The sequence below is a fragment of the Dendrobates tinctorius genome, unplaced genomic scaffold, assembly GCF_039654945.1.
Source record: "Dendrobates tinctorius isolate UK_male_01 unplaced genomic scaffold, ASM3965494v1 ptg000202l, whole genome shotgun sequence".
NCBI lineage: Eukaryota > Metazoa > Chordata > Amphibia > Anura > Dendrobatidae > Dendrobates > Dendrobates tinctorius.
Genome location: NW_027361869.1, coordinates 7,178,583 through 7,191,455, shown reverse-complemented (window position 1 = coordinate 7,191,455; position 12,873 = coordinate 7,178,583). Strand labels below are relative to the sequence as shown.

Sequence of the window (12,873 nt, the reverse complement as noted above, 5' to 3'; positions counted from 1 at the left end):
CAAAACCCATACGTAGCCATCGCGCAATTGTTGATTTTGAAACTTTCTTACCCCTGTTTGTCCCCTGAAAGGAGACAAAAAGGGCTGAAGACTGTCGCCATGATTTTGAGGCTTCTATATATTGAAGCAGGCAACGTCTGACATCTAAGCAATGGAAGGTTTTCTCTCCCTGGGATTTGGGGTTTGGACAAAACGAGGGCAAAATTATCTCCTGCTCCCTGTGGAATTTGGAATTTACCTTCGGTAGGAAGGCTGGATCAGTTTTTATGATCACTCTATCATCCAAAAAGGTGGTATATGGTGGATTTACAGATATTGCCTGCAGCTCGCAGACACGACGAGATGAGGTTAGGGCCACCAGGAGTACTGTTTTTAGCGTTAGCACCTTTATTGAGATGGAAGCAATAGGCTCATATGGAGATGCTGTCAGTGCCCTTAATACTAAATTTAGATCCCAGGGAGATACCTTAGATGTTAATTTTGTGGGCCTGGATGTAAAGGAGGCCCGAATGAATCTATAGATCCATGGGTGATCAGCCAGTTTTTGATCAAACAACGCACCCAGGGCCGATACCTAAACTTGTGCTTGTGGATAGACCTTTATCCAGTCCTTTCTGGAGGAACTCTAGGATCTCTTTTATTGGTATTTTCTGGGCTGCCCCAGTCCATTGTCGGCCCGTGAACTGCAAGAATTTTTCCCAAATTTTTTGGTATTTACGTGAAGTTACCTCCTTTCTGCTAGCGAGCAGGGTGGTTACTAACGGGACTGAGAACCCTTTTGCTAGAAGGAGTCCCCTCTCAAGTTCCACGCAGTGAGGTGCAGCCTGTGAACCCTGGGGTGTTCTACTAGGCCCTGGTATAGCAGATTCGGGGTATCTGGGAGGATCCATTGGTCCGAGATAGACATGCATCTGAGCCATGTGAACATGCCCTTTTCGGCCAGAAGGGCGCAACCAGGATTATTCGAGCTTTGTCCTGTCTGTTCTTTTTCAAGACTACTGGAATCAATGGAAATGGGGGGGAATGCATAGGCCAGATGAAATTTCCACCGGTGTAGTAGCGAATCCACCCCCTCTGGTTGCTCTCTTGGATTTAGGGAGTAGAACCTGTCCACTTTTCGATTTTCCCTGGTAGCAGACAGGTCTACTTCTGGTGTGCCCCAGGCAGCGCAGATTTCCCCAAATATTTTTTGACTTAGGGACCATTCTCCCTGATGTAGTACATGACGGCTTAAATAGTCGGCCAAATAATTGTCTGCCCCCTTTAAATGTGTACCCAATAAGCCCATGTGAATAATTCCCTGGCCTCTGCCATAAGGGTTGCCGACCTTGTACCCCCTTGTCTGTTTATGTATGCTATGACCGTGTTGTTGTCGGATAATATGGTGACATGTCTCCCTTGCACTTCTCGCTTTACTAGGGGAAGGGCTCGCCTCACAGCCGCCAGTTCTTTTAGATTTGAGGATGCATCCCTCATTCTGGGTTCCCACTGGCCCTGTAGGGTTCGTTTCTCTATGTGTGCCCCCCAACCACTCGGACTTGCGTCCGTGGTCAGTACCACCAAGTTTTGAGTAGTCCAGGGCACTGATCTGTTTAAGTTTTCAGTGCTCAGCCACCATTTTAATTACTCCTGCACTTGAGGTGAGAGAATGATCTCCCGATTTAAATTGGAAGGACCCTTCTCCTGTTCGGATAGGATCTGCCACTGTAGTTCTCTCGTATGGGCTTGTGCCCACCGGACCGCTGGGATTGTTGCTGTTAACGTGCCCAGGACCGACATTGCCTCTCTTACTGATATGGCTCGACCGGATTGTATCCTTGGTATTTTTTGTTGGATAGCCCCAACTTTCCTTTCTGGAAGAATGCACTGCTGTTTTAATGAGTCCAATTGAATTCCAAGGAATTCTTGTGACTGCACTGGAGTTAATTTGGATTTTTTTAGATTGATCATCCAGCCTAACCTGGTTAATATTTCCAGGACCTTTTTAACTGCATTTTTGCAATTTTGCTTGTCGTTTGCTATGACGAGGAAATTGTCTAGATAGGGTGCCAACAGGACATTTTCCCTTCTTATAAAGGACGCTACTTCCCCGACGATTTTTGTAAATATACGAGGGGCCACTGATACCCTGAAGGGTAGGCACTGGTACTGTAGATGAGTGGGGACTTTAGCAATCTCTACTACCAATCTTAGATATTGTTGGTGTTCCCCCCCATATTGGGACATGGTAATAGGCGTCGGTAAGATCTATTACTGCCATGTAGCAACCCGGGTCGAGTAGCTTCACTGCTGACCCCATGGTCTCCATTTTGAATTTCTCTGTTCTGATGTATTGATTCAGGGCTTTGAGATTGAATATTGTTCTTAGTGACCCATCTGGTTTTGGCGTGAGGAACAGAGTGCTGTACAATCCTCTCCCTACTTGATAACACGGTACTTTTATTAGTACCTCCTTTTGCATGAGGAGTTGAATCTCCTTTTCTAGCGTGGCCTGATTCTTTTTGGCTACCCGGGTCACTTTTACTCTTTGAGGTGGAAGGCTTAGAAAACTTAGTCATAGGCCCTCGGCTAACAGGTCGGTTACCCACTTTGAGGCGGGCAATGCTACCCATTGATGGACAAAGAACCGAAGCCTTCCCCCAACCGCCCTGGCGTCATTGCTTAGTATCGGGTCTCGGTGTGGTTTTACTAAAGGGGAATCCTTTCTCTTCTCCCCTCCAGGGTCTGCCCCGCGTGGTTCTATCGTCTGGCCGCCCTCGGCTCCCTCTGTTCCCTGCTCCACGAAAGGACGAGCGAGCTTCAGTCCACCGACGCCTAGGGAAGGGGAGTGGAAACCGTTTTTTCTTATCTGACACTTTTTCTAAAATTTCGTCCAATGCTTTCCCAAACAGGTATTGACCCTCACAAGGGACGGCGCAGAGTTTAACCTTTGACTGGAAGTCTGCCGACTAGTTCTTTAACCAAAGTGCTCTGCGGTCTGAATTTGAAAGGGCGCATGCACGGGCGGCACCTCGGACAGAATCTACTGCGGCATCAGCCAGGAATCCCGCTGCCTTCTGTAGGGAAGGTATTGCCTCCAGTAGTGTCTCCCTAGGGCATTTATTCTTAATTTGGTCACTTAATTCGTCTAACCACTTGACCATAGCGTGCGCTGTACAAGTGGCAGCCACCCCCCGGCTTAAATGACTAAGCCAATGCTTCCCAAGCAGATTTTAGAAAAGCGTCTGCTTTCTTGTCAAGGGGATCTTTTAAGGTGCCCATGTCCTCAAATGGCAATGCTATTCCCCTGGATGTACTAGCAATGGCGGCATCTAGCCTGGGAGCTTTTTCCCATTTATCGCATACCTCCTCATCAAACGGGTATTTACGTTTGAGCGCCTGCGGTATGGACATTTTTTTGTTGGGTTTCTTCCATTCCCTCTTGATCAAATTTAACAGGTTATCATGGAAGGAAAAAACCTTTGTATTGTCCCGTCAAGATTGCTAAACATAGCATCTTGAGTTGACTTTGGCTCTTTTGGTGTTTGAAGTCCCATTGTGGACCTTACAAGCTTTAGTAATTTCCCAATGTCCTCAGAAAGGAAATATGGACGACCATTTTCCTCGTCCGAGGAGTCTAGGTCCGAGTCCGAGGGCCCTATCTCCCCTTGTTCTTCCTCAGACTCTATGTCTGTAGTTATTTCTGTGGGAGGGAGAGGAGGAGGTGGGGGCGGGGGTGAAGCAGTAGTTATATCGGAGCCAAGTGTAGTCTGCTCCTTTAATTCATCTTTTACCGTCGACTTTACTTGATCCCGGATCATAGTTTTAATGCTCTGGAGCAGGGATGGTGACTCTTCGGCCACTGTTTTTTTTAATGCACGAGCGACAAAGTCGCTTCTCATAAGATTTAGCTAGTGCCGTTTTGCATAATGCAGATTCCTTGTTGTGCTTTGATGTGGCCTTTCCCTACAGAATACATACATAGGGCAGTTGTTAATATATTGTGCTGCCTTACAAAAGGCACTCACCTGGCCCTCTGGGTACCCCGGTAGCAGGTGGCTCTTCCTCCTGCGCGCGCATCTCGCCTTCAGGATCCATATCTGCGCTCCGCTGCTGATCTGGCTCTACAACTCCGAAGCCTGTGTGCAGCCTCTCAGGGACCAGTGGCACCTGCCTTGCCTCCTTTTTATGGAGGAGCGGTGCGCGCTTCTGGGACTGCTCCCGCCCGGAAGAGCCCAGTACACCGCTCCCCCGTCGTGTGACGTCACTTCCGGTGAGACCCCAGAAGCCGTCGCCACTCAGTCGGCGCCAGCGTCATGGTGGCCACGCCTCCCCCAGCCCAGCCTCCCACTGGAGCGGCCACCAGGGAGTCTCACGAGGAGGACACCACTCACAGCGCCCACCGAGCTGGTCTGACAGGCGCGCGCCACCACGCCTCGCTGCCTCTCCCCGCGGAATTCGGCCTCCTGACCGGACGACATCAGAGGGGGATCCCTCCGGAGGTACGGACTCTGCAACCGGCATCCGCCTGCGGGAAACAGGAAACCAAACTGAGGAAGAGAGGTGCCGCCCCCTTCTTATGTCTCTGCTACAGGTTTCCTGTTTCCTGGGGGCAGATACCATCTCTCATGTCTGCGGTGCTGTCATGGGGAAAGAAAAAAAAGTGTATGTATGTGTGTATGTCCGGGATTGGCATCCGCACCGTCGCAGCTACAGCCGCAAAATTTGGCACAGTCACACGTCTGGACCCCGAGAGCGTCACAGGCTATGTTGTGAGGCGAAATTTTAACCCAGCGCGTTCCAATTCTCCAAACAATTTTGCCTATTATTCTTAACATTTCTATGGTGTTATCGTCCTTCTGTAAAGCTGGAAATAACACAATTTATTACCGTGCCAACACAGACCACCCTCTGACACAGACTGCAGGGGGAGCCTAGTATCACACAGGATAGGATTAGATATACAGCTCAGCAGTCAGTATCACACAGGAGAGGATTAGACACATGGCTCAGCAGTCAGTATCACACAGGACAGGATTAGATACACAGCTCTGCAGTCAGTATCACACAGGATAGGGTTAGATACACGGCTCGGCAGACGGTATCACACAGGATAGGATTAGATACACGGCTCAGCAGTCAGTATCACAGGAAAGGATTAGATACACGGCTGAGCAGTCAGTAACACACATGATAGGATTAGATACACAGCTCAGCAGAAAGTATCACACAGGAGAGGATTAGGTACACACCTCTCAGCAGACATTATCACACAGGATAGGGTTAGATACACAGATACACGTTTATCAAAAGGCTCTTGAATGAGTTGAAAAAAAATACTGTCAATAATTGGGTAATCATTTAGTTAATTTGTGTTGCAAATCTGTAGTGTTGAATATATGATGTGAAATGTTTTTATGTGCAATATAATCATTATAATTTGCTATAACTAACCACAGTTAGTTACTATGCCCAGGCAACGCCGGGCTCTTCAGCTAGTATATAATAAATTGGGTACAGTAATTCAGTGCAGAATGTGCTGAATATTTTTTCATAGGAATTTGGGAAAGTTATGAAATATCCTATGAATGGCTGTTCTATTCCTGATCTAAGGCTACATTCACACACAGCGTTTTTTGAGGATACGTTTTTCAGCTGCAAAAGCAGATCAGATTTTCAAAAAAAACTTATCACCTGAAAGGTTTTTGAGCTCATAGATAATGTTTTTCAATAGCAAAAGCAGATTAGAAAAACGCCACCCAAACTGACATGCTCATTCAGCCCAAAAACGGATCCTCACAAAACGATGTGTCTGAATGTCATATCTTGAAACCCATTGACTTTGCTGGGATGCCCAGTCACTGCATTTTACTGCAAAAAACGGATCCGCAAACACGCTGTGTGTGAATCATGGCCGTAGCCATCGAGGGGCGGGGGGGAACCTATCAAAACTCACTTGTATGCTGCAGTGCTCCCGTCCTGCACCGGCTCCAGACTGCAGGGGGCAATCTCCCCTCCTCTGTCCTGTCTTCTGCCGTCTTCACCAGAGAGAGGAGGGGTGCCTGCCCTGCACAGGATCTGATTCCTGGGCCCCGAGCTGGAGAAAGTGAGAAAGTTGTGCACACGCTGCAGCTGGCAATAAGAGATAGTCTGCAAGAGGGACATGCTGGAAATCTGATTGGAAAATTCCATTTTGAGGAGACGTGTTGGGAAAGGGGCAATTGTCGATCAAGCCACTCAGTGCGGCAGCACTTATTTAATGATTGAGCGATTGCTTGAACTAAAACCGTTTCTTATAGATATGGCGAACCCTCAGGTAACCCTAAATGAAGGTCAATGGACACAGGTGGCTGAATTGAAGGAATTGCTTAATCACCTATTTACCGTGACTAAAAAATTACAAGCTGAGGATTTAACTCCTGGCATTTTCATAAGGGAGTGGAAGAACTTGCTATTTTGCCTGTCCCAAAGAGGAGGTTTAATCGCAGATGGCATTTCTGCTTCAATGAAATGGAGACAGACACAGCTGTTGGAAAATAATTTTTTTCTGGCAGCTGTTTATGTGGACCCAAGTTATCGTATATTGCTTGATGATCAACAGCTTACTAAAGGAAAAGAAGCTCTGACTGAGGTAGCAGTTAGGAAGAGTGGCCTACAGGAGGACTGCCAGGCGCAAGAGGACTTGGGTCCTGAGAGTGCTACTGCTGCCATATGTTCTCATCAGATGAGGAGTTTGACTTTGGCATGTATTTTGATGACATGGAGCAGCCAAAGCGTTGCCGCAAGGAAAAAGATTTCACTCCGTCTCCTATAGCAAGCAGATTGACCATATTTCAGCAAAATGTTTCATCAAAACTGACTGTGCATAAGGCAATTCCTTTATACCCGTAAATTGTTAGAGATGTTGTCCATGTGGTTACGGCTTTGCCTCCAACCCAAGTTACTGTAGAGAGGTTGTTCTCTAGCCTTAAAATTATTAGGTCAGATTTGAGGTCATCTATGAAGGAGGATCTGATGGAGGCAATTCTATGTCTTAGAAAAAATTAATAGACTGCACAAATGTTATTTAGTATGTTTTTGTTGAAAACTGTTTTTTTGCCACTTATATAGTTTATTAAATAGTGTGTGTGTGTGTGTATATAATATATATATATATATATATATATATATATATATATATATATATATATATATATATATATATATACACACACACACACACACACACACACACACACACACACACACACACACACACACACAGTGGCATTTAAAAGTTTGGGCATCCCTGGTCAAAATTACTGTTATTGTAACCAGTTAAGCAAGTTGAAGATGGAATGATCTCTAAAAGGGCTAAAGTTAAAGATGACACATTTTCTCTGTATTTTAGGCCAAAAAAATTATATATTGTCATTTTTTACATTTTAAAAATTACAATAAGGAAAATAGGCCAATGCAAAAGTTTGGGCATCCTGCATAGTTAGTACCTAGTAGCACTCCCTTTTAAAAATATCACAGCTTGTAAACGCTTTTAGTAGCCAGCCAAGAGTCTTTCAATTCTTGTTTGATGGATTTTCATCCATTCTTCCTTGGAAAATTCTTCCATTTCTGTGAGATTCCTGGGTCGTCTTGCATGCACTGCTATTTTGAGGGCTAGCCACAGATTTTCAATGATGATCGAATCGGGGGACTGTGAGGGCCATAGAAAAACCTCTAGCTATCGCCTTTTGAGGTAGTCTATTGTGGATTTTGATGTGTGTGATCATTATCCATTTGTAGAAGCCATCCTGTTTTCAAATTCAGCTTTTTTTTTTACACATGGTGTTATGTTTGCATCAAGAATTTGTTATTGATGCCATTTTTCCCTCTACCTGTGAAATGCTCCCTGTGCCATTGTCTGCAACACAACTCCAAAGCATGATTGATCCATCCCCATGCTTAATGGTTGGAGAGATGTTCTTTTCCTGAAATTCTATGCAATTTTTTCTCTGCACATACCTTTGATCATTGCGACCAAAGAGTTTTATTTTAACTTCAACGATTCACAGGACTTGTTTCTAAAATGCATTGGGCTTGTTTAGATGTTCTTTTGCATACTTCTGATGCTAAATTGTATGGTGAGGGTGCAGGAGAGGTTTTCTTCTGATGACTCTTCCATGAAGGCCATATTTGATAAGGTGCCTCTGAACAGTAGAACAATTACCACAACTCCAGAATCTGCTAAATCTTTCTGAAGGTCTTTTGCAGTGAAGTGGGGGTTCTGATATGCCTTTCTAGCAATCCTACAAGCAGCTCTCTCTGAAATTTTGCTTGGCCTTCCAGACCTTATCTTGACCTCCACTGTTTTGAAAACGCTTTGCTATCTTCTTATAGCCTTCTCCTGCTTTGTGGGCCTCCACCATTTTCATTTTCAGAGTGCTAGGCAGCTGCTTAAAAGAACCCATGGTGGCTGTTTTTTCGCACAAGGTTGGAGGAGGCTATGTGTTTCTAAACCTGTGGAATCTGCATCAGCTGGCCTTTCCTAACATTGAGGGTGAACAAGCCATATCCCTTACAGGCTAATTAAGGTCAGAAACCTTGGTCAAAGTTATCTGAGCACACAAATCTCCAAAGGTGCCCAAACTTTAGCATCGGACCATTTTTCGTTTGTCATTTTTTCACATTTTAAAAATTACTAATGTGTATTACTTTTTAGCCTAAAATACAAAACAAATGTGTCATCTTTAACTTTAGGCCTTTTAGAGATCATTTTATCTTCAACTTGCTTAACTGTTCACAATAACAGTAATTTTGACCAGGGGTGCGTAAACTTTTGCATGCCACTGTGTGTGTATAATATATATATATATTATACATACATACATACATACATATATATATATATATATACTGACCAGCACCTCCTAGTGTGAACACGTGCAAGCTGCAAAAACTGCACAATATAGAGAAAAAGAATACAGCAGCACATGTACATGAATCTAGGCCATGTGAAAACACTGAAAAACATTATAACCATTCAATTTAGATAATAATCCTCAAAAATATTTTTTTCAAAAACCATTTTTTTTTTTTTTTATTTACAGTAATATAAAAATGAAGGTTCTTAGTGCACAAATTGGTCAATTCATGTAAGCCCACCAACCACGGCAAGGTGACCTCCCCTGATGGGTCCCTGCTCTACCGTACATAAGCCACTTCTGGGCCACCAGCCTTTTTCTCTATATTGTGCAGTTTTTGCAGCTTGCACATGTTCACAATAGGAGGTGCTGGTCAGGTTTTTTTTTTTTCTATTTAGTTGCTGGATGCTAGCTGCCTCTAGCCTGATCTTGCACCCCTCCCATTGGCCTTGCAGGTGGCCGCAATCAGCTATACCTGCCCATAAATTGTAGGCTTAGCCCGGTAGTGACATGTTTGTCCAAAATTGTAGGCTGGTGGCCCAGAAGTGGCTTATGTACGGAAGAGCAGGGACCCATCAGGGGAGGTCACCTTGCCGTGGTTGATGGGCTTACATGAATTGGCCAATTTGTGCACTAAGAACCTTCATTTTTATATTACTTTAAGTAAAAAAAATGTTTTTTTGAACAAAATATTTTTGAGGATTATCTAAATTGAATCGTTATAATGTTTTTCTGTGTTTTCACATGGCCTGAATTCACGTACATGTGCTGCTGCATTCTGTTTCTCTCTCTCTCTCTCTCTCTCTCTCTATATATATATATATATATATATATATATATATATTTTATGTATAAAATCGATATTACATAGTGTATTGCATATTTACAATGTATTCGTTTTTTGTGTTCTAAAGTTGTATTCTAATAAATATATATTATGTTCTATCTAAATATCTTGATCATTGTATCATAAAAATGATTAAATGTCTGATGTTCACATTGTACTACAATAAATTTTTCACTTAAATACAAGCAATATATGTGGGAGTCGGAGTCAGAGTCGGTGTAAGGGAAATTGAGGAGTCGGAGTCGCAGGTTTGGTTTACCGACTCCACAGCCCTGCTTTTCAGTACACTTGGAAACTACTGGTCTCCTATAACCCCACCGCAGACAGGGCTTCCCACGAGGCCGAAGATGGCGGTGACAAAGGCTTTCAGGGTTGCGGGTAGGGTGAATGGAGGGGATGAGAGTCTGAACTACCACTCACACAGATGGTAACGATTTAAACTCGTCTTTCAGAAATTAAAGGTGCATCTAAATGGTTAACAGCAGCATTCAGAGCAAGTTAATTGACACCCGCCATGTACATAGCACTCTACGCTGCTGGGCCTGCTCCTTACACCCCGATGTACCATCTTACCTCCATTTCTTCATGCATGGCCAGTGATCGATGACCCCATCCAATATTACAGCTTTCTGGGGTATCAGGTAATTGCGCCTGAAGTGTTCCAGTGAGGGGCAGCGCACTGTAGGAATTGTGGTATCGGCACACAGGACCGGGGAGAGTGGACGGGGTATTTTCTGCACAGAGAAATAACCATAAGATTGTTACGCCACCATCTTCTATAAAACACACATTGGGACTCATTTATTATAATGGTCTCCGTTTCCCATAGCAACCAGAGATCAGCTTCCATTTTGTTTTTTTAAACAGATTTAGAAAAATCAAAGCTGATCTGTGATTGGCTGGAAGGAACAGAGACAGTTATAACAAACTACAACATCTCACAAACAAATATGTCTAATCTCTAAGGTCAGTTTCACACGTCAGTGGCTCCGGTCCGTGTAGTGACAGTTTCCTCACGTACCGGAGACACTGACACACGTAGACACATTAACATGAAAATGTCTCTGCACATGTCAGCGTGTTTTCACGGACGCACGGTCTGTGTGTAAAACATGGAGACATGTCAGTGCTTGTGGGAGCGCACAGTCCGCAAAACGTGCTGAACACGGCACACGGAGAACAGTTCACACTGTAAATGGAAGCAGCGGGCGCAGTGATGAGCGTTGACGTCACTGCTAGTTAATGAGCATGCGCCGTCTGCTACCATTCATTCCCCAGTAGTTTACAGTCCGAGCGGTCGCATTAGCATCACTCCGCCAGTAAATTGATTAACCCCTGAGATGGATTTACGCCATGAGACTTAGAATCATAGAATCATAGAATCGTAGAGTTGGAAGGGACCTCCTGGGCCATCTGGTCCAACCCCCTGCTCAAAGCAGGATTCGCTAAATCATCCCAGTCAGATGTCTGTCCAGCCTCTGTTTGAAGACTTCCATTGAAGGAGAACTCACCACTTCTCGTGGCAGCCTGTTCCACTCATTGATCACTCTAACTGTCAAAAAGTTTTTTCTAATATCTAATCTGTGTCTCCTCCCATTCAGTTTCATCCCATTGCTTCTAGTCTTTCCTTGTGCAAATGAGAATAAAGTTGATCCTTCTACAATGTGACAGCCCTTTAGATATTTGTAGACAGCTATTAAGTCTCCTCTCAGTCTTCTCTTTTGCAAACTAAACATTCCCAAATCCTGCAACCTTTCCTCATAAGACAGGGTTTGCAGACCGGTCACCATTCTGGTCGCTCTTTTCTGAACTTGCTCCAGTTTGTTGATGTCTTTTTTAAAATGTGGTGCCCAAAACTGGACACAATATTCCAGATGAGGTCTGACCAAAGAGGAGTAGAGGGAAATAATGACTTCACGTGATCTAGACTGTATGCTTGTGTTAATACATCCTAGAATTGCATTTGCCTTTTTTGCTGCTGCATCACACTGTTGACTCATATTCAGTCTGTGATCTATTAGTATACCCAAGTCTTTTTCACATGTGCTGTCACTTAGCCCTATTCCTCCCATTCTATATATGTTTTTTCCATTTTTATTGCCCAGATGTAGTACTTTGCATTTCTCCCTGTTAAAAACCATTCTGTTAGTTGCTGCCCACTTCTCCAGTTTATTTAAATCTTTTTGAATCCTCTCTCTCTCTTCTCTAGTATTAGCTATCCCTCCTAGCTTTGTGTCATCAGCAAATTTAATCAGTTTACCCTCAATTCCTTCATCTAAATCGTTGATAAAGATGTTGAACAATACAGGGCCCAGGACAGAGCCCTGTGGTACCCCACTTGAGACATTCTTCCAACTGGATGTGCAGCCATTTACGACCACTCTTTGGGTCCGATCACTAAGCCAGTTATGAATCCACCTAACAGTTGCCTTGTCCATTCCATACTTAATCATTTTTTCAATAAGGATTGTATGAGAGACTTTGTCAAATGCTTTGCTGAAGTCAAGATATACTATATCTACAGCATTTCCTTGATCCACCCAATCAGTGATACCGTCATAGAAGGAAATTAAGTTAGTCTGACATGACTTATTAGTTACAAACCCATGCTGACTCTGTTTAATCACTTCATTCTTATCCAGGTATTGACATACATGTTGACTAATTGTGGGACAGGTATGGGATATTGTTAGTTTATTATTTTACACTTTTTTACAGAACGATGGCGTCGATATGGAATTAGGAGTATAATAAAGCTTTAAACAATGTGTGTAGTGTATTTTTTCATTAAAATACTTTGCTCTAATTGTGTGTGTTTATTTAACCCTTTTCTTACAAATAGGATTAGTAATGGAGAGGTGTCTTATTGACACCTCTCCATTACTAATCCGGGCTTAATGTCACCTTACAATAGAAAGGTGATATTAACCCCTTATGACCCCATTTGCCACCACTACAGAGCAAGTGGGAAGAACCTGACAAAGCTCCAGAAGAGGAGCATCTAATAAATGCGCCTTTTCTGGGCAGCTGTGGGCTGCTGTTTTTATGCTGGGGGGGCCAAGATCAATGGCCTCTTACAAGCCTCAGAATAGCAGCCCCCCGCTGTGAGTTTTGCCGGCTTGGTTTACAAACAGAGGGGGGCCCAACGTC

At 43.9% G+C, this 12,873-nt stretch overlaps 1 protein-coding gene across 1 annotated transcript in view; it reads right to left on the bottom strand.

Annotated features, from left to right (window-relative positions):
- The window catches only part of LOC141057129 (lysine-specific demethylase 8-like), a 51,978-nt gene that overhangs the window by 33,286 nt on the left and 5,819 nt on the right, over positions 1-12,873 (bottom strand). Inside the window, exon 3 of the mRNA XM_073553675.1 lies at positions 10,297-10,457. Coding sequence (XP_073409776.1) covers positions 10,297-10,457 — 161 coding nt within the window. The remainder of the gene's footprint in view (positions 1-10,296; positions 10,458-12,873) is intronic.